At 43.6% G+C, this 21,592-nt stretch overlaps 1 protein-coding gene across 1 annotated transcript in view; it reads right to left on the minus strand.

Moving 5' to 3' along the window:
- The window catches only part of MYO10 (myosin X), a 132,513-nt gene that overhangs the window by 87,930 nt on the left and 22,991 nt on the right, over positions 1 to 21,592 (minus strand). Inside the window, exon 2 of the mRNA XM_010571461.1 lies at positions 6,986 to 7,144. Coding sequence (XP_010569763.1) covers positions 6,986 to 7,096 — 111 coding nt within the window. The 5' untranslated portion in view covers positions 7,097 to 7,144. The remainder of the gene's footprint in view (positions 1 to 6,985; positions 7,145 to 21,592) is intronic.

Below are 21,592 nucleotides of genomic sequence, written 5' to 3' on the forward strand. Positions count from 1 at the left end.
ATCCTGCATGTTGGTCTACTTTCTGTTCTCAGCTCATAGAGTTAGCAGTGACATTCAATAAAGGTGTGGAGAAAACACCACAAAACTAGCCTTCAAATCTGGGAAGACATTAGCAATACATACCATCACCAATGACAAAACCTGCACAAGATGACAGATTTCTGCTTTGCAGTATTCAATATGAAGTTATCATTAAGTAGGGCCCAGGTATCATTCAAAACTTATGGAAGTTAACAGGAATTGACCTTGTTGACCCTGCATGTATTATTCATTCTCCTACCAACCAACTAAATGAGAAGGAAAATACTGATACAGAGCAGACAGAAAGAGCAAGGTTTTTTGATGTTTTACTAAAACTTTGACCTCCTCCACCTCCTCATCTGTTTCACTGAAACAGCCCACTGATGATAGAGGGCAAGATCCCTACTGCAGCTTATACACACAGCAGGTTACCAACAAGTACCTAATGTGCTGCAAACCGTAATACAAATTTATGTGTTTGTGTAGCCATTGCATACATTGCAAAGTGTTTGTGTAGCCGCTGCATACGTGATAGTGTACTCAATTACACAGACCTTTCTGAGCAGCTCCCTTTTTAATGATGTCATGTTGATCACAACACCTCAGGCCAAAATATTTGCTTAGATCTGAAAATATGCACCTTTAAAATCCCCAATATATTCAGTTGTGAGGACAAAGTTCAGGCAAACATTCTTTATTGTTGTTGTTGTTACTATTATTAGCAGTCCCACAAGTTGTGCAGTATGGAGGAATTCAGAAGCAAAGTCGGTTAACCAACCGATGGCATTTGTTTACTTCTCGTATCGTTACAGCTATGTTCTTCCTCTAACATATTAAAAAAAAGAAAAACAAATAAAAAATAATGATAATTGGCCTTTGGCAGACAATTGTTGATCTATATAACTGACCATCCTTTAGAATTAGCAATCACCAGAAATAAATTCCACTAGATTTCCAATTAAAAGCCTGCTGTGTTTATATAGATCTTTGTCTGCTGCTCTCTAGTAACAGATGTGAAATGGAAGCTGTAATTAATGCTTGGAGACAGGAACACACTTTGAACTACATTTTGAAAACATTATCTGATGTGTGTAAGCATAACATGCCAATTATGGAGGTAAGCAGCTATGTATAGACATTTGTCATGCATTCTTAGCAATGACGTTCTCTTCTCTCCACACCTCCACTGAAGGAGCTGGTGGAGAGAATTTTCCACATCTCCCCAGTAGCATAGGAAGGCATGAAAACCACTGTGATTCATCAGCACACTTTTAAAATTTTTTTACTGTAAAAGCAGGGCAATTAAATGAACAGCAGTGTCCTCAGTGACCATAGAGCAGATCCTGCAAACCAGTTATTTGGGACTGCTCTAGAGCATTGGATGCCTGTGGAGGGGAACTGTGCAACCACAGCTGTGTTGCAGACAAGACCAGGATAAACATAGTTCTAGGAGCTAGAGTAATAACTAGGGACTTGGTCTAAATGTACATGTACAATATTTATATACATTTTATGGTACTAATTAACGATACAATTTGTGTGTACCTTTGTTTGGTTTTTTTAAAGTCAATGGCCCACACTTACTTATGCCACAGAGCATGACAGGCCAAAGACCAAGGCTGTTGAGCTGTCCAAGATGGCGTATGGGTCCTTGACACATTCTTTTTAGGTTCGGTTTCTGCAGGGAGCGCATCCAAGTTTTTCCATTTAAGAAATCTGTCATGGCAGTTTTTGTCTTTGTAAGTAACCGTTTTGGGCCTCTTGTCTTCTACTGATCTTCCTTTTTCTCTCTGCCTCCACCTACAACTTGTGTCCATGGTAGAGGACATCTGAACACGAGTGCTTTCAAAGTGTATGAGTTATGTCTGTCTGTCTGTATTTAATTAACCATAACTCTAGTGTGCCCTGCTATTTTCTCACTATAACATGCAGCAACATCCACTTCCTGCTGACCATCGTAACATGCCACAGAGCAACTGCACCGGACCTGAAATGAGTTTTACTGTACTCAGAAAAAAACAAATATGCAAAAACCCAGATAAACAAGTCAGAGAGCAACTGACCCAGATACTAAAGCATCTGTGTCTGCAAACAGAATTTGAAAAAACCCTGATGGTGATTATTGATTAATACTGCACAAACATCAACTAGTTGCCTCAGGGAACCCTCATGACTTCGAGGGAGATAAATTATCTAATTACTGCAAGTTTAACAAACTACAACTGAACATGCTGCTCAAGTAAATAAACACAAATTGATTTAAAAATCAATGCATAAATAACTGAATATACCTTTTAAGAACAGATAACTGAGCATTCAGTGTAATGAAGTGGCGAGGAGCTCTGCAAGCAACCTTGTCAGGGAAGAGACAACTTTTCCAGTTTAACACCTTTTTTTAAAAAAAAATCAGAGAAATGTTGCTTTCTCATCCAAGTTATTCCCTGTTTGTTTCTTCAGCTGAAGAGAGAAAGGAAGCCAGCCATGAAAACTGAGCTCCTAATTACCATCATCCTCCCTCTGATGTGGATGTGGCTGGTACAGCGCTACATGTCTACGTGGCTGCTACAGAAGTTTTTATACATACGCACACAAACCTAACAGATGGTTATAATTATCAGTGGGCAAGCTGCAGTCCTAATTTGAAAGTGAGCAAAAATAGGTTATGTTCTCTCTCACCCTTCCCGGCCACCACACCCAATCTCTGGACAACCTGGAGGCCACTCTCCCCATCAGGGGACGGTGGCTGAGAGACCAACACACACGCACACCTCTCTGGGCACCCGTACACGTTCTCCACCTGAACAAGATGGGCACGCGACAAATTATCGCCGCTTCAAAGGGGAAACGTGCCGACCTGGCACTTCAGAGCTTAATTCAAAAGGAAAAAAAAAACTAATCAGATGCGCTTGTTTACTGCTTGAACTCAGGCAAACGAGGGTGGATCTGAGGCTGAAAACCTCTATACTGACCTGCACAATGTAGAGTGCAGTTATTTCCAACACGCCTCTCGCCTCAGCAAAAGCTGCTCTCTAATCCTCTGGTCCGCTCTTCCGAAATTCGCTCGCCTGCATCAGTAACTAACCGCTGGCCACAGAGACAAGACAACTGTAGCTCATGCCAGAGCCAGCCCAAACACCGTAATTTGGGCGTCTTGCAGCACAATCCGTACAGTGTGGTTCACAGTGTCCTCTCCAAGGCCAAGCCAGTCTCCTCCACAATGTGTACTTAACTAAAAGTAAACCAGAATCAACAGCTTCAGGAACAACTCGCCTTTGAACAGCGACAAGAACAGCCGCTGCGGCACTTTCCCTCTCCACATCGCGTGCCCCGTGCTGGCCTTGCTTCAGAGGCGACGAAATCCCTCATTCGCCTTCACAAAAGGCTCTGTTTTCAAATGCGGGCACCTTCCGCTTTTAGCACTAGTGTTTGTCTTTCCATATTTTGCCACATACCAGCCTAGTGTGCAAGCTAATCTGAGCGTTCAAAGACAGCCGTTAAACCTCCTATGCCAATGTCCAGAAGCTGGAACTCCCATATCAAGTTGTTCCTGATGGAGTAAAATGGGGAAGTAACAATGAAAACCCTGCACCATGTGGTCACTGCCATCCTAACCCTAGTCCTTTCCTGGACAACAAAAGCGATGATAGCCCAGAACCAAACTTTTAGATAAAAGCAGTATTAATCAAGAAACTTGAAAAAAATACCAGCGTGCACTCTTCTTTCAAGGAAATTCAGACAAAAAGTATCACAAGCACATGTCAACAGACTTGACACTGATACAAAAAGATGGCTGCACACAGACACAAACAACTTTTGTCATTCACTTTCTCGCTAATAGCACAGATCCAGCTAAGAGCCTCAACTCACTAAGGAGAGAGCCAGGCATCATTCACGCTGTGAACAGAGTCTGTACACTCAATCAGTGTTCCTCCCTCCCCAGGAAACAGCCAGAAACACAGAAAATCCTCTGCTGGCCCTTTATAGCTGCAGTTGTTGGCAGCAGCAAAGAAAGTCACTGACATGTTTGACAAAGCTTGGCATCCATAGCAAATATCTTTATTAATTAGGAAGCAGTGAAGAGTTTAGGAACACAGGTATGATTATGTGAGACAAAAATGTTATTAAGTAAAGGAAGATTAAACTGAACTCAAACATCTGAAGATATTTACTTAAATGCTCATTGCTGGAGAAACAGGTCCTCAAATACAGACAAACACACAAGTTAACAGTGGAAGATTTGCATAAATAATTGTTTTCCTGAGAAAGCAACTGTCAATTTCCTTTTAATTGTTTCTCTGATACTTTTGAAATTGTATGTACTTTACAATTTAGTATATTGCACTTCATATAATTTTTGTGTGTGTGCAAAGAAGCAAGCCCCAAAACTTATGTCCTAATTAAGCGCATTCCTCATTAAGGGTACAAAGGTGCTTCCCAGCCTCATTACCACTGACAAAACTAACAGAAAGCTGCCACGCTCCAGAGCCACACTAATACACTTGTAATATTACAAGGGTATAACTCAAAAATGCCAGCACACAGCTTTGCATATCTTTTCGCCCCACTCACGATGAGGACAAGGAGGCACACAGAGCTGAAGTAAATAAGCTAAAAGCCAGGACACAGCAATTATATGGTGGTTTATATTTGGGGATGGCAAGAAGTCTTTCAATGGGATGATCAGCCCCTAAGCTCAGAGTGGAGAGGGGCATATGCCTTCCCGATTTATCTCTAACGCACAAGGAACAGACACATCCGAGGTGCCAAGGCAGCTACAAGAGACAGTATGTGCACTACACTGATGAAGCAATTCCTGGCCAAGGGAGAGGACTTTCTGGAGGGAAGGGAGAAGGCAAATGTACAATCTGGAAAGTTTTGATTGCTCCTGGCATGAATTCCAATGGCTTCTACTGTCCTGTACAAGAACTAGACTGGTCCCAAAGCAGAATGACCAGGAACCTAACGTTTTCAGCTGCAAGTATGCCTTCAACAAAGGTAAACTTAATCACCTCTCAGTCCATTGTTTTTTTTTAACATCAAACATTAAAATATCGTTGAACCGTTCAAAACAATTAAGAGATTTTGGCTTGAAAAGACACAGTTCACTTTGCAATGACAACACCTCCTCCTACAACACATGCTCATATTATCTATGAAGTTTCATAAAATTATTCAAGCAATTTAATCGGCTTTTCTTGGGGTTTCTGTTCCTGGAGCCCCGTTCTGTTAAAACACCACCACTGGCACAGCAGGTGTGGAGTACCAATGAGGAGGGAGAAGAGAAGATGCTTCTTGGATCAGGTCCTGGTTACATATATAGGACAACAGAGAGGCTTTCATATGCATTTCAAAACACAGCTTTTTTTCTGACCACCTTTTCAATCATTTTTCAGATGAGGTGGACTCAAAAGAATAAGCAGTAAAATTAGCAAAACTGAAGGGACAATGAGTATTCAGCAGCAATTGAAGATCTTTCATCATTAACAGCACACAAACCTGTTTGTCTAGAAACGTACACCACAATGAGCACCAAGTATCAGAATACCCTAATCTTGCCTTGACAAGCCAAAAAATAAGCTAGGACATGTTTCTTCAGAACAAGGCTATTCTTTGCCTCTTAAAGAAATCACCCCCTTTTACACACACACTTTTTAAAAGGGGGAAGCGTCCTCCATCTGAGTACATATAATGGCTCAGGAAACAATTTTTTGTTTGTTTGTTTCAACTCACACTCAGTATTATATTCTAATCTAGCAACACTGCTGGAAAACTAAATTCTTACCAAGCAGCTATTGTTCCACGCACATGCGGGATTGTTCATATATGCTATTCATTTCTTGTTTACTGTTTTTTCTGAAAGGCAAAATGGTTCATTTGTTTTGAGGAACAACTCATACATAATGACTTTTGTGAAGAGAACTACCTCAAAATTTAGGACTCCCCATACTAGCCACTTTAAAGGTAATGTGCAAAGGAACACAATTTCCTTGTGCCCTTTTTTGCTTTTTATCAGAAAGAAATTTCTAAATACAGGGCAAGTTTATTTTTACATTAAGATACGTTCATGTTCAAAAATAAAGAAGCCGAACTTAATAGATGAATCTTGGAATAAAGCATGTTTATGTCCAAATCAAGGGCCTAGACAGGTGATGCAAACAAAAATTATGTATGTTCTGCAATTATTAATTAAAAAAAAAAAAAAACAAAACCAAAACCACCAACCACTGAACTACTGGAAAGTGAGAGTTCACAATCTGTAACAGCCACTAATACTCCTTGTATCTTTCTCACATTTAGTGTAGTTGCAGATTCAGGAAAGATTCATATCTAGTCAGTTCAAGATTAACAAAAATATTTAAAGAGCAGGTAAATCTAATCACGAAAACCTTCATTACAGAGCTGAGAAGAAGAATTCTGTGTGGACTAAGTCCTAGTTTTTGAAACTGATAAACAGCTGCCTACTCTCATGCACCCCAAACACCCGACTATCTGTATTTAATGGCACAGGTCCTCAGCTTGACGATTGTACTACAACAGAAAAGGGGAAGCTGATCAGAATTGGATATTGGCCTGACGGGATCTCAGATGGCAGTCACAGGCTAAATCCCACCACATCCTCTCTGGTGACATACACAGAACACATTGTTGGGGCAGAGAGTCTAAAGGAGAAGAAAAAAACAAGAACCCTTTACACAACCCTGTCACTGGAAGTGTAAAAGCGTATATAGCATGCCAGTTTTTCAAGGTTTCCAAGGGATTGCCTGGCCAGCCCTGAGCTACCTTCTCCTTCCATCATTGTTGGTAAGAAGTCACTAGATGAGGCATGCTTCAGCTCTATGTGGATACACAAAGAACTGGAGAACATTAGGAGGGAAGATAACACAGAACAGCAAAACACACACAGCGCTTACACATTCAAAAACATTCCCTCTGGATATTTTTCTTAATTTTAGAAGAAACTTACATAGATTTTATCTTGCTGATATCGCTGGAATAAGTTGTGCATAATGGAGCCTTCATGGAGATCTACGAGTGCTGCCATGTCTTCCACGCTCTCTGCGCTCGTTTGATGCATAGGCGTTACTTTTTGGTGTGTGATCGTGCTCTGTTTATAAGTGAATACCTGAAAGAAGGGAAACAAAGACAATACAATAATCAGAGCATGCATTCAAAAACTCCTGTCTGAGCATAGAGCTTTCACACCCATTCATATTCCCTATCCAGTTTATCAGTGTGCAGACTTGTAGAATGTAATAGCCTGCCAGTCATACCTTCTTGTGAAGTTCCTCTGACAATAACTGAAGCCCCAAATACGTACACGTGGCTCACATGAAACTAGCACATACTGACAATGCACTGAGGACTATAAGGCCTTTTCCTTTTTAAGGGCAAATGTGATCTTGTTTCACACTGGACTACTGTTAAACTTTATCAGGAGAAAAATAAACCAAGCAATAATCATTGCCAAAAAATCCAAAACCAACCAAAAAACCCCCACCCCTTACAGTAAACCCTGCTTATACTCAAGTTACTCTGGGAGGAAATGTTTCACAGTACAAAACAGCAAATGAAAATTATTGCTCTAAGAGGCTGCAAGTGTTTTTATGTTTGATCTAAAATCCACTTAAACGTTTCCATTCAATTCTCCGGTCAGGACCGCTATCGGGTTAGGTCACTATTCCTAATGCAAGGAGCACGCTAAGTTCAGTGTGCTGCAGGTATTTGGAAATGAATAGGCGAACCTATTTCTAATTAATGGACTTTTGAGACGAAGTTCTGAAGCTGTTCAGACAGTAAAAGCTCTAAAAAAGCCACAATTTAAATACTCAGTCAGAAAACACTTCTACGCATCTTCTGCAAAACTATCACAAATATGGTCAGAAGATGTACACATCCCCAATCTAGTTAAACTTTTATGAATACAAATGACATCACTGAAGACCGTAAAACAACAGCTTTGGAATTCAGCTTCCCATTTCCTTTTAATTTACATCTTGGCAGCTCATCCTTGCAGACATATGCCTGCATCTCCCAGCCAATGTTACTCAGGCAATACTAGTCCCCATGAACGGCACCGTTTCAGTCCAAGAAAGTCAAGCGTGGGGTTAATGCAAATACTTTAATGATGTGGAACATTTCAAAAAAACACCCTTCCAAAATCCTTTGAAATAATACTTATGAAGCAGATGGAAGAAGCGCAATAACCGGCAGCCGGAGCACTGGCGAGCACCGCAGGACTGTTGCTGCGGGCTGGGGATCACGCAGCACTGCCCGACAAACGGGGCAGCGCAAGGGGCCACGTCTGCGCAGAAGGAGAAAACCCCTCAGAGGTTTTCAGCATAAAAACATACGTATGCTCCTGTTAACGAAAGACTGCACATAGGAGGCCATTCAGGAAAACAGCAGTGTTGCCTGTCTTGCTGAGATGAGCGAGAAAAAGCAGCTGAAGAAGCAAGAGGCTGAACACAGACTGGACTTAACACCGAAGCTCTGTGCTCGGATACCCCACCAGCTGACAGAGAACTGCCTGATGATATTTGTCCATTAAAATCGTACCCCAGGCATACCAAACACTGGCACAGGCCATCGCACCATTACAGCTGTCACTCACACCAGCACAAAGTGTACTGGGGGAAGGCTGGGGGAGAAAAGAAATCCAGCAAACAAATTTCTAACAGGTGCCGGAAGGCAGCACAGATGTCAACAGGATACGCGAGCAAACCATCAGAAAGTTCCTACAGATTCAGAGCATCCAAAGCACAATCCCTAACTGGGGGAAAAAAAGACAGACACCGAGAGATCTGAGCCTTATTTTGTGGCAAACAACCATCAAGGTGACAGGACAAGCATTTGTACAGGGCAGAGAAATGCTGACCAGGATGGAGAAAGCAGCCACTTGCACATGATCCAGGGGCAAGCGGTCCAGGTATCTAACAGACAGAGCGAATGTGAACAGCATCAATTGATAGCAAAACTTTTGGGACTGAAAACAGTGTTAGCAGTCCCAAGACTAACCACACAAAGTGGAATTAGAGGTAATTACATCTCAAGAGTAATAATAAACTGCAGTTCATAGCCAGAAGAGCCTTGACGAAAAACCCAAAGGTCATACCGTAGAACAAAAATATCATAAGCTGGAAGATTTGGAAATAAAAGGGTTTTAAGGAGAGCAAATCCTAGAAAAGCAAGCAACTTAACAGAGACCATGTATCAGCCTGGAATTAAAACAGGAAAATAGACTCAGTAAGAGAATTAGGAAACCAAAAGGGGATGGCACATATCCTGTGAGCGCACCTCACGTGAACACAGAAAGGAAACAGAACATCACTTCTAGGAGGAGAATCTTCATATTTGTGACTTCTGTTCTTTGGTATGTGATGCACAGGTTAGTAGGGTAGGCAGAGCACCCCATACATCACTAAGCATGTTTATTAATGCAAGGAATTCATTGAAATGCACCAGCAAAACTGACGTGACGACTGACTTCTGTGTGGCAGGACTATCAAAGATGGTCTCTGCAGATTCATCCTTCCTGCTCTAACCCACTATTTTCTCTTCTTCAGGCTGGTTGTCCTCATACTGCCAGTGCTCCCACACATTGCCTTCTTGTTTGGGTGAGGAAACGGCTCTGTGAGCTGACTCGGAGAGAGGCCTGTGTGTCAACCAGGTAGAAAACACGCCAACCGGTCATAACGGCTGCCACCCAAATCAGAAAGGAGGAGGATCTCTTTCCCAATGCTGGGGAGTTACTTTTCCTTTACTTTTAACTTTTACCAGAACCATGCGTCCTTCAGATTTCCTAAACCCACTGTAAAACTTGGTGAAAATCATCTAACGAGATCAAAGCCATCAGACAGGGCAGCAGGATCACATGCGCAGACCTCATTTCCTTAAAACGGGCTTTCTGCAGTCCTGCTGCTCAGCTCTGAAAGGCCTGCTTTGTTTTATTTCATCTTCACTCACACCTTTACTAGGATAAGGACGTGAAAAAGCTACCTTGAACTTTATCGTTACTAATTAGAAGATCACGTTATGAAATATTACAGCAGCTGAAATCCTCAGGAAATAGGAACCAAGAGTGATTCTCCGGGGTCAGCACGCAGAAGAGGAAGATGAACATCAAGAGGAGCCCGTTGGCAGAGCGCACGAGTGTCCATCCTCAAGAATCTTGCCAGCATTTCTGGAAGGTCAAGTAAAACATGCAGGAAACTTGGAATAAGATTTAAGACAAGCCTAAATGAGAATTCAGCAAAAACTTCTTTCCTTTCAAGATATAAATGGTCCAAGAAAACAAACATGCTGAATACATGGAAAACTGTAAATTAAACCCTAAAGAGACAGCAAGCAAAATAAGAACTCTCAAAGTTATTATGGAAGTGAAAATTAGAGGTTGAGATAGGAAGGAGCAATGCAAAGAACAACAACAAAAAGAACAAGCTCAAGAAAAAGAGCAAGCTCAAGAAATACAAGACAAAACAGTGAATTCAGCTAAATAACAGCAAAGAGCATTTCACTGGGAAGGGAAAACAACACTTCAAAACTGCTCTACTGTCCCTACCATGGCTTACTAGTGCCGTGATGAACACACCAAAAAGGGACTCAAATGAGAAAGCAACCTGAAAAGCTGGGGGACCAATGCTACCAAGTTCCCCAGGTAACATGGGAAAAAAGCTGCAGCAGGTACTCTGGGCTTCAAAAATAACATAGGAGGGAACTATCGGATGCCTAAATGTTAACAGCTTGCTGAATTGAAGAACCCACACCCAAGGGCTGGAGGAGCACTGTTTAATGTCAGTCCTGAAGAAGAAAGCAAGTAAGACTAAAAGAAAGTAATCACATGCTACTGAGTCAGATTTCTTTCTCTAGGCAAAAAGGAAAGATTGAAGAGGAGACAGGTAAGTAAGGACAGGAATATTTGAGCGAACATTAAAAACAGGGTGATGTGCAGACATCGTGAAAACAAACTATACTGGTGTGTTTTTGGCAGCCTGTTTCAAAGAGTTGATGGTATGACCCTATGTCCTGATTCATGTCTGTTCAGAAGTCCACAGGATTGTTAGCCCAAGTCTATTCTCCCCAGAACTGGGTAAAATTCATCAGCCTTGCTGTGATGGGGACATACCCAGAGCAGTGTCGAGGTATGCCTGCTGAACAACTGTGCTACCCGCAGCACTTGCCAGACCTGCTTTCGGACACAAAGTCAAGCCCTAGACACTGAGAGCGAGATCTACAGTCATACTCCCCAAAAAATATTACCCAGATGAGAAAGAAGGACAAGTAGAGAAACTGAATTCATCATCTCACAACAAGAATATTAGCCTTGGACACGGGACCAAGGAAAAAAGTTAGAGGGAAGTCCTCGGCAGCACACCAGCACGTCCAGGACGTGGCCACGACTGCATTGCATAGATGGGACAGACTCCCACGTCACCCTCTGAAACACCGTCCAGATCCCCAACCGCTGCTGTAGGAAATAAATGCCTTCTCTTGGCTGAAGATGCCAGTCAGATGCTCTCTAATGCCCTGCAGGAAGCTGGAGAACTTACAGCAGCACGCACCGAGATTAAAGGTGAGACTGCAGATGAGCACTAGGTAAACGCGTTTTTGGCAGTTGGCATTTCGTGAAGAGGTTTGTTCTGAAACAGTGGAGTATCATAAATAAGTAAATAAATAAATTCATATGGGACTCTATTTCAAAAGCAAATAACCCCTAAATCACATACTAAGTCAAAGACATATAATGAAAATGATGGCTTTAGCAAATATATGTATAATTTTCTCTGTTCATAAAATAATTCTGCATGAGCAGTGCAATATTGTACTCCAAAATGTACAAATAACTGTTAGGCGAGTCTGTGTCTTTATATTTGGTTCAGAAAAGCATTTTTTGTATGCCATGCAATCTGGAATAACTACTCTTTTACACAAATACACGCTTTTAAATCGACCAGTGAGCATGTAAAGAAAATAACCCACCAACAGATCAGGAGTTTGAGGCATATGACTGCAATTAAATTAATTTCACTGATGCTTTTAAAAGAGCATGAAAACCACCAGCATGAAGATCTTAATACTCCCCACTTCTTTATGTTGAAAATGATATTTTTATCCTGCATAATTAATCTGGCATGAGGAGAAAAAAAAAAAAAAGTCTTTCAAGCATTCAATTTAAGGGGAATATCACAAAACAATGTCTAATTAATTTTCTGCACTGACAAATTACCCCTAAGCTCAAGATCTAACAGAAATTATATTTTAACAAAAGATTTAATTTTTAATACAATTTATTAACACCAGGAAAGAACATCAGAGTGGGCCCTCAATGACAGCAGCACACATGCTTTCTCTCTTACTGTATCATTTTGTGACATGATGCCAAGTGACAGAAATCCCTGCTTGAATAAGATCATTAAATGGTATCAAAAGATTTCACAGCAGCTGAGTCAAGTGCGTTTAGGAGAATGCTGAATGAAGTGCTTAGGTAAAGCGCATCAAAAAACCCACACAATCCCCGCTTCTTCCAAAACCTACAAGTCACACTCGGGCTTTCCAGTCTGCACAGAGCGCATACACAACTGAGTGTCTCAGGGTGTTTTTCACAAGGAGATGGGTTCTTGGTCTGATGCTGATAATCCATACTGGTTGGGAGGAAGGCAGAAGGTACTCCAAAAGTTTCCTGATCAACAATTCGGTATTTGAATTACAACAATGTTCATGGTTTTAGTGAGATTTCCATGAGATTTTTATTTAAAGGTAGAAACAGGCTTGTCTGCATCTTGGAAGCCCCGACCCAAGCTAGACTGTTACTGAATCTGCTCTCCAAAAATGCGCAAGATCATCTACTGAAAAGTTTACATATTGCGAGCATTTTAAAACAGCCCCTTCTGAACAGCGACCTGAACCCTCGCCCCTCCCAAACACAACGCGCCGTCGGCTTCACCGTCAGTAACACACGCCAGACGTGGTGGCGTCCGACCGACGCCAGGTACTGCACGCTGCGGTGCTCGGGAACGGTCACGCAGCTTCGCACGTCCCTGTCGCCGGTGGTGTTGCAACAAATCAAGAGGGGGGGTTTTGGCAGGGGTAACAGAAAAGGAGCAACCAACCTCCCTCTACCTTTTCTATGCAAGAGAACTTTATATCAACCCTAGGTGTGCCTTACCAACTGCAGGGTCTTACAGAAGATAATACTGATATCCATGCACGGAAAACAGAAATATCAAAGTCTTGTCACACACTCGATTTAAATTAAGTTGCTCAAATCCATATAACAAGAGGGATAATGTAAAAGATGGTAGTTTAAACATGAAATTCAGGAAGACGGGGAAAGTGAAGACAAAGAGCTATTGTACAGAAGTCATCTGACAGACAGGCTTACAAACCAAGACAAAATACTACCAAACTTTTTTCAATATGCCTATGATATTAGCGAACCAACTGCTACAGCATCTAGCCAGCCCACAGACACCAAAAAGCAAAGTTAACTGCGACCTGAGAAGTGAAGCCCACAGCCTTCCTGTCATTGCCCCAGGGACTGCTCTACATGAGTTTTTCACAGGGTTAATCCCAACTGCTATGGTGATACCCACAAAAATCCACACGACTCAAAAGCAACTCCAGAGAACTTGGCTCTTATGTCCAAGACATCAGCACCCTCAGTTTTCTAAGGCATCTTTTTGCTTATGGTCACTGACCCCGCAGCAGAGAGATAAGCATAGCCCAGCAAAATACACGGGATTGTACAGAGAAACATCCTCTTAAAATATCAATTTTTTTTTCATTCTCTGCTGTTGGTCTGAACTGAGGATCATCATTTGTGTTTCCCTCGTGTTTAGAAGTTAAAAGAATGCAATAAATCTTACAAAATGTCTTTATACATGAGTCCAAGCAGAAAAAAGAGGCCTTGGGCTCACATTACAAGCTGTGGAATGCAGCGTTCCAGGGAGAAAAATAAATCACAGCAAGCCCAAGGACCCAGAGATTAAAAACAAAAATAAAAATCTAGTAGTTTACTCTTTTCTCCTGGAGAGATCTACTGTCTAAGTAGATACTTAAAATACAGGACAAGGAGGCTCTCTTATAAATCAAAAGCAATTTAAGACCAAATGTAAAGCAGATTAACTACTGACATTTTAAATTCTACGGTTAATCATGACAAGAGTGCAACCCAAGTAATGTTTTTATCCGATAATTTACTATTTCTCTGTAACAGCTGACCTTAGACATCCACTCCATTGTCCCCAAACAATCTTTCAGACAACAAGATGTACCAGGGCCCAAGGCTTGCTTCGATGCAATATAATTTAATCTTTTTCAAAGCAACAAAAAAAAAACCACAATGAAGTTTCTTATCTATTAAACTATGGAGGAAAATGAAATAATTTTATGTAAGGCATTTACTGATGTCAAGAAAAAAAAATAATACTACAACTAAACTGATATCGTTACTAGTGTGACTAACACCGGCCTTTTCTTCAAGCAAATACCCCATACACACATCAACTGAGGATCAGCTTATTTCCTGCCCATTTTGTAAAATTCCTCCCCATTTACCCTGGGAATCAACCCACTTCCCAGTCTCCCTTCCCAGTTAGATGTTAATCTTGACCTGTAATGCAAAATGTCTACATGTCCACTTTGCATGTTATTGTGCCTACCAAATCAGCTGATTAACACACAACCCATAAATTGCGTATAATCCTCTATTTCGTCCTTACCCTCTGCTCGCTTCGGTTCCTGCCATTTTCAGTCTTCTATCAGTCAAACCCCTTCCAAATCCTTCCCCTCTGTCCCCCTTTCAGCAGGCTCCTCAGACTTGCCGGAGCCTGGGACGTGGGGTTCAAGTGCTGGGAGCCTGTCCTGGTGCCTTCCCTCGCCCTCTCCTCAACCTCCAGCAGCAACGGCACCAGCGATGGCTTGCAGCACCTCCCCTGAACAGCTCTTCTACTACAACTTTCGGGTTGTCACACCCACGCAGAATATCCTTCTCTGCTCCTGAGCTCCACAGCACGGGGAAGCACGCTGCCGGGATGGCAATCCAGTCATCGCCGCAGCAGAGCTCAGCAAACCCACTAAATCGCACCTCTATTGTTTCCCTGTGCGTGGACCACTGTCAATAAGCTTGTCTGATCAAGACTTCCCACCTCATGCCTATTCCACAAGAGGTATTTCAAGGCAGTTTATTCCACATACCGACCTGTTTCTGTTCATAGACAAGCTCTATCATCAAGTACGAACAAGTTTCCAATTACAGGTTCAGCACTTATGACCCTTCAGTTGGGCTTGCCTACACAAACAATAAAGAAATTTAATTCAAATTAAACACATCAATTTTACCTACATTATACTACAGTAAGCCTCTAGGCAGTCCATGCTAATTCTTACAAGAAAAAAAAAAAAAGCATCTTTAATTTAACTTTCTTTGCAAGTGACCTTACATAACTTATAGTTACACGGCACCTGAAGACACCGCAAGGCTCGATTTTTAAGAAGCCCACCTACAAATACCATGACCATAGCACTGCGGAAAACGTGAAACATTCCGGGAACGTTACCAGCACTTGTTTCGCCACAGAAAAGTGCTCCTTTCTCTTCGTGAATAGAGGAGGGTGGAGGGATTACAGCTGCCTGGCTTTCCCAAAACGCCGGAGCAAGTGAATTAGTCCGAGTGCGGGACACAGGAGACGTTCCACAAGATGGGCCTTCAGCTCCCTGCCAGGCAGCCGGTCAGCAGCAGGGTCTCAACTGGAAGCCAGCTTTGACAACACAGCAAACCAGGGGAGAGGTCTCCGACCTGCAGGGCACTGCAAGATGAGGCAGAGAGCGGATCCCGGCACGTAGCAGAGGAACGGAGAAGGTCTGGGCCCACGTTCCCCATGGGCTCAATCCTCCGTCTGGCTTGGGACACCCCACCGAAGGCACCCCCAAGTCAGTGTTTACCGTAAGCAGCACCCAGTAAACAGATGTAATGGCAATACTCCTTTTGCTTTCAATGTGTATCGCCTTAACTAGCTCCAAGGACAAGGGAGTGAAAATTGATGGTTTCCTCATCTGGGAAAGAAGACCAAAACACTAAAAATCCCACAAAAAAACCCCTCACCCTTTATCCATCATTTTCCACACAGTGCATCTATGGATGACGCCTGGCACTGAAAGCATTAGCTTGACTGTCAACATCAGCTAGAACTCAAGTGAAACTCTCAGTTTCAAATTCATATTTATTCAGTGATTCATAGGAGATAAACAATGACTATTTGCAACTGAATGAACAAGACCGAATTTGAATAATATGCCTTGCTATCAAGAACTGGAACAACCCTGTTCAATAAGCAGCCTACAAATTATACCAGCTTTTCTGAGGCTCAAAGCAATTAATCTCCATAGGCCTTTTTTTACTAAAAAAGAAGCAGAAAACCCTGCAGGTAGCTGACTGGACTGCCTCCGAGTCTAGAACAGGAGCAGCCTGTAATGAAATCAGAGGCGATGCTTACGTGGGAGCTGGAGCTCCGAGGGGCAATCCCTGCAAAAGCAAGCCTTGTCCCGAACTGGAGGCTCACCGGAGAAGGCAATACTCTGACGAGGCCCTCCGGGATGCCGAAAAAAGCCCCGAGCAACGCCGATGCGAACCTTTTAGCCTCATCCCTCTACCTTCCCCTCGGCCCAAACACTTCGTATGAACCGACCCTGCCCAGGCTGCCGGCGCAGCCACCGCGGCCTGCGGGCGCGGACGGTGCCCAAATCCCGCAGGGACCAGGACTGCTGCCAGGCACAACTGCTTGGTGGGAGGCTGCTGTCAGGAAAGCCTGCGGCATTTATCACCGTCGTATTATTGCCCAAGCCAAGAAGACTCTGCCACGGCACCAGCTATGGAGGCCGAAAGGTCCTTGCAGCTGGTCGTCCCCCCACCGCAAAGGGGGACCACGGCTGCTGGGCTGGGGCACTCCCTCAGCGAGGCTGCTGCAGAGGGCTGGGAGGACAGAAAAAGAAAATGGAGCCAGAAGAAAGGTTCTGGGTTTTTTTTACACAGAAACGGACGGTCTTGCCGGCAAATTTCAACGTGCTGAGACGACGTAGGGCTTGGGTTTCTCTCACTCCTCCCACCAGGTAGCAGCCAGCCCCTCAGACATGGGCGCTGCAGTTTTAGCTCCAGCCTCGCAGCTCCCTCGTCCGCTGCCGGCCAGCGGTTGCCGGCTGACGGAGCCGCAGGAGCACCCCAGCCGGCCCCCCGCGCGGGGCCCCCCCCCCCCGAAAGCCGTGAGGCGACCGACACGGCCAGGAGCCGTGCTGGTCTCCGTTTCCCTCCCTCATCTCCTGGTGCCCTCTCCTGCCATCCCCACCGGGAGACCTGTCCCTCTGGAGCCACCCTGACCCAGCCAACCCTCCCGCAACAGCCAGCCTGGCGAGGCAAGAACTTGCTTTCCGATCCACGCCTGTGTTTAATTTTTGAATTTAAACTGCCCAGTCCCTGAAACGCAGGCAGAGGTGCACATAAGCTAACTGGTTCCCCATCTGTCCTGCCCGCAAGCGAGGAAGACCTAACGTTACAGCTAACGCACCAGTGCTGGCAGACAGCGAAGCAAAGCTCTTACTGAAAATAGGGAACTAAACGTTACGCGAGGTGCCCTGAAACATCAGGGCAATAAAATAATGTAAAGCAAGAAAAGGATACTGGCAGGTGTTATTCACAAATCCAGTCCTGAAGGCAAAAACACCCACTGCACTGAACACTTCTAAAGCCATCTGTGGATTAAAGACATGACAACTTGCACCTGCGCAGAGGAAGTTCATATGCACGCAATCTCAGCTTCCAGATCTCCTGACAACATTTAACTACGAAGCTCTCATAAATTAAGTGTGCTTCCATTTTATTTTAACTTCTCCAAGGCTTGGCTTGGTTTCTCTTACCGTATATACTGCACACCTCACAGCAAAAATATTCAATTGTACTCAAATCATTTTTTAATCAAACGACTTTTTGTTCACAGTGGGAATGTGTCTGCTTCAATAGGACTTTCCCATCTTTATTTAAAACCCATCTTTTAGATCTTTCCATATTGACAGGTTTCCGGAGAAGGAGAATAGGCAAAATTAACATAACAGTGAATTGGCAGAGCTCTGAAATGATCTTTGAGGAACTAATTTCCAAGACCGTATGATGCAACTCTGGTGAAATTTAGATAGGAGTCTAGTATCATCTTTGCTTGTTTAAAAAAAAAATTAGTTTTATTTTTCTTTGCTTTTATGTTACAAGAATTAAAAAATTTGAATATGAGATCAGTACAAAGCTCTGTATGATTCTGCAGAGATCCTGGAAGTGTAAATCTGAATTGAAGCATAAGCTACTCGTCTTAAGGGACAACAAAAGCTAGCATCCCCTCCTCCTCTTTTTTTTTTTTTTTTTTAGAGTAACTTTTAAAGTTTTTTCTATAGTATCACAAAATAGCATTTCTACAGTATCACCAATTGCCTTGTAAAAACAAGCCAACAACCCCACTTGACTGGCAACCTGCACTCTGCACTCCTACCCATACCCTTGCCACTACTTACTGTTCCTTTAACCCAGAAAATGGGAACTGGGTAAGTGATCCCAACGCTGCCCAAACACCCTACCTTGAACATCAGTCCCTTGCTCACACTCTTTTTGTGTTTTAAATGATCAGAGGGGCTTTTCATTAAGCCAGTGTTTACTACCTGTTTCTTCCTTGCAGGTTGCCTGCACTATGAGGTTTTGACACAGCCATACTGCTACCAAGACAGCCAAGGATGTATTTTATTCACAGCTCAAAGGTTCTTCACTGAAGCAGTCCTTTAACGAACTCCCCTTCCCCCAAAATTGTAGGTGTATAATGGTAACTTACACGCGGGGTGGGAGGTAGGAAGGAGCGGAACTCAAGCCCTGAATACAGTAAGCTCCTAAGGATGTCTATCTATGAAAACAAATATGTACACGATGACACATAACACACAATGGGGAATGTTCAAAGCAGAATTACGGGTAGGTAAACTTAAAACATGGCATCTTCCCCAAACCTAAGCATACAGCACAGTTTCTACGGTAGCCTTGTTTACAAGGCTACGCTATTTCAAAGTTAACTTTTATCATGCATGCATGCTGATCTTAAAACAATTAATCAGCCTTTCAGGAAAGGGCTAACCGAGGAGAACACTGCAAGGCCACTCCCTCCGTTGCTATAGCCATTAATTCAGTTAAACAGCAATGGGGATTTCTTCCAGCTCTGACTGAAGATAACTGGCAGATGCCCTTAGATGACAGTGGAAGGGCTGACCCCTCCTTGCCTATATGCCCGGTTCTGACACGCAGAGGTAATTATAGTGTAGACAGCAACAGACCAGCCTTCAACAGGTCTCCAAAGCTGCCTTTCAACCTATCCAAGTTAGTGCTGGGTCCCACAACAGCAGTTTCCCCTGCCCAAGAATGCACCCCAAATATCAACAAAATTTTTTTGCTAGCGTGGAAGTACTGTCAAATCAAAAAATAGGTGCAGGCAGTTTATCCACACTCAGAACTAGCCAGTGCCATTCCTATGGCACATGAAACCTGTATAAGCACTGGGACAGAAGATGCTTTAGCCATATTTCATAGTCTAGGCTGGAGCTAAATCTCAGCTGGCTCCATACAGTGCAATTAGAGTTTACTCCAAACAAAACTGTGTGAGCCAGGACCCTGGTATGTATGGTCCAGAGACAGAGGAGAGTCCATGTGCAGAACCAGTCTGGGTCTAAGAGGGGATCGATCATTCACTCAACTTTGCTACCAATTTCTCTGGACCACGCAGTAAAGCTCACCACAGCCCATGGTAGCACCCGAAGGGGACAAGGAAGCTGTGATGAAGGAAGGCTTTGTGCAGAGCACTGGAAAGATTTACTGGCTTTGCCACAGTGCAGCAGAGATGAAGAGATGCATCAGAGCTTCAGCTCTGCACCGCAGAGAACCACTCTTCCTGGAGACTGGGACACCGTGAATCACAACACCCTGGTCTGCAGCGCTGGCTCTGTGGTTAGGTAGGGCTACGCTGCTCTTCCCAGCATGTCCTGCGTGAACCTGGGGTGTCTCACACTCCTGTTTCTCCCAGAAGATGAGGAGCTGGCTGTAAACCAGATTTTCAGCTTCAGTCTAGAAATAAAAAAAAAATTATACATCCCAGCTTCCCTATACTGGAGAGGAACCTGCCAGTGTATGATTTAGTGCAGGGATGGCTGCCCAAGCCTGCAAATCCTCTGAAATAATAATTCTGCAATAATCCCTCCCAAGGGGCACTGCTCTCGCATGCCCTGCTAGCAGGACGGTGACAAAGGACTCTGTGTCTGCAGAGGGAAGGAGCAAGGGACCGTGCCTCCCTGCCAGCAGACAACCACAGACCGCTGCACCGACCCTGTGGGCAGCATCCACTGGTCCCGGGAGGGATGGGGGTCCCTCTGCTGTTACCGTCTCTCAGACGGCTTGGCAGAAATAGAGGATGGCAGGTGAAAGGTGGGGGAAGGGAGCAAGAAGCTGGAATAATTCTGAATTTCTATATAGGAAGCAAAAAGTGGTGGGTTTTTTAATAATATATTCTGAGGAGGTTTTGTCATTAAAAAGCAGCATAAACCTCATTACTTTCAAAAAGCACAAAGTCGCCTTATTTAGGGTCTTACATAGTGCATTTTGCCCTTAGATTCTTGCTTTTCTCCAGGACCAGCGTGGTTAGACAACAGCAGCAGGCTCCAGCAGATGACCATTGGCAGCTCCTAGAGAAGCGCTGCTGGTCAGTTAGTATCGCTACACACGTCAGCCTGTTGCAGCAGGGCCTTGTTTTGCTCTCTTCGATCCTGAGGTGGGTTTTTTTTGGTTTTTTTTGGTTTTTTAGGAAAAGCCACCGAGGCACTTTGCTAGCTGTGCAATAAAGCAAAGGTTAAAGCTTCAAGACGCTCAGGGCTCTCTCATTTGCGTGATATTCTCGCAACAAGGCGCCCACCAACGTGTCTTGTTAGGTTGAACTGCCACAGAGAGCCACAACCGTTGTCAGCAAAGAAATGTGAAACTTATTAAATTGGCGTAATTGGGACTGGCTCTCCATCACCACCACCCCCCAGCGCTGTTAGCTGCAGCAGGAGGAGAGCTTGCTGCAAGAAAGAACGGAACAGGTTTGGACAAGCATGAAACGAAGCTGCACGTATCTTAAGATAGCAGCTGAGTCGGTTAAGCATTTTTCATTACAACCGCGAAATCCAGATCCACGCCCTGAGAGACCAAGCGGCTCCCGTCAACCAAGATCCCCTGGCTGTGTGCAGGGCTGAAGTCGGAGGTTCCTGCAGCCCCACGCCAGCCTTCGCCAAGGCAGAGGACCCAAAGTGCCACTGACAGTTCATTTACAGTATCTTCAGATTTTCCTGTTGTAGCTACTTTTTTTCAGCTGTTTTACTTTTATGGGGAGGACACCACACAACTGAAGTTTTCCAGACCTCCTCTGCCCAAGAATTGCTCTAGTTTAAGATCAACAAAAACAGCTGAATATTTCACAATGGTTCAATCATCATGGAACCATGGTGAACAGAAAGGCAAGTAGTGGAG

This window comes from Haliaeetus leucocephalus, unplaced genomic scaffold (assembly GCF_000737465.1).
Source record: "Haliaeetus leucocephalus isolate CR32 unplaced genomic scaffold, Haliaeetus_leucocephalus-4.0 Scaffold328, whole genome shotgun sequence".
NCBI lineage: Eukaryota > Metazoa > Chordata > Aves > Accipitriformes > Accipitridae > Haliaeetus > Haliaeetus leucocephalus.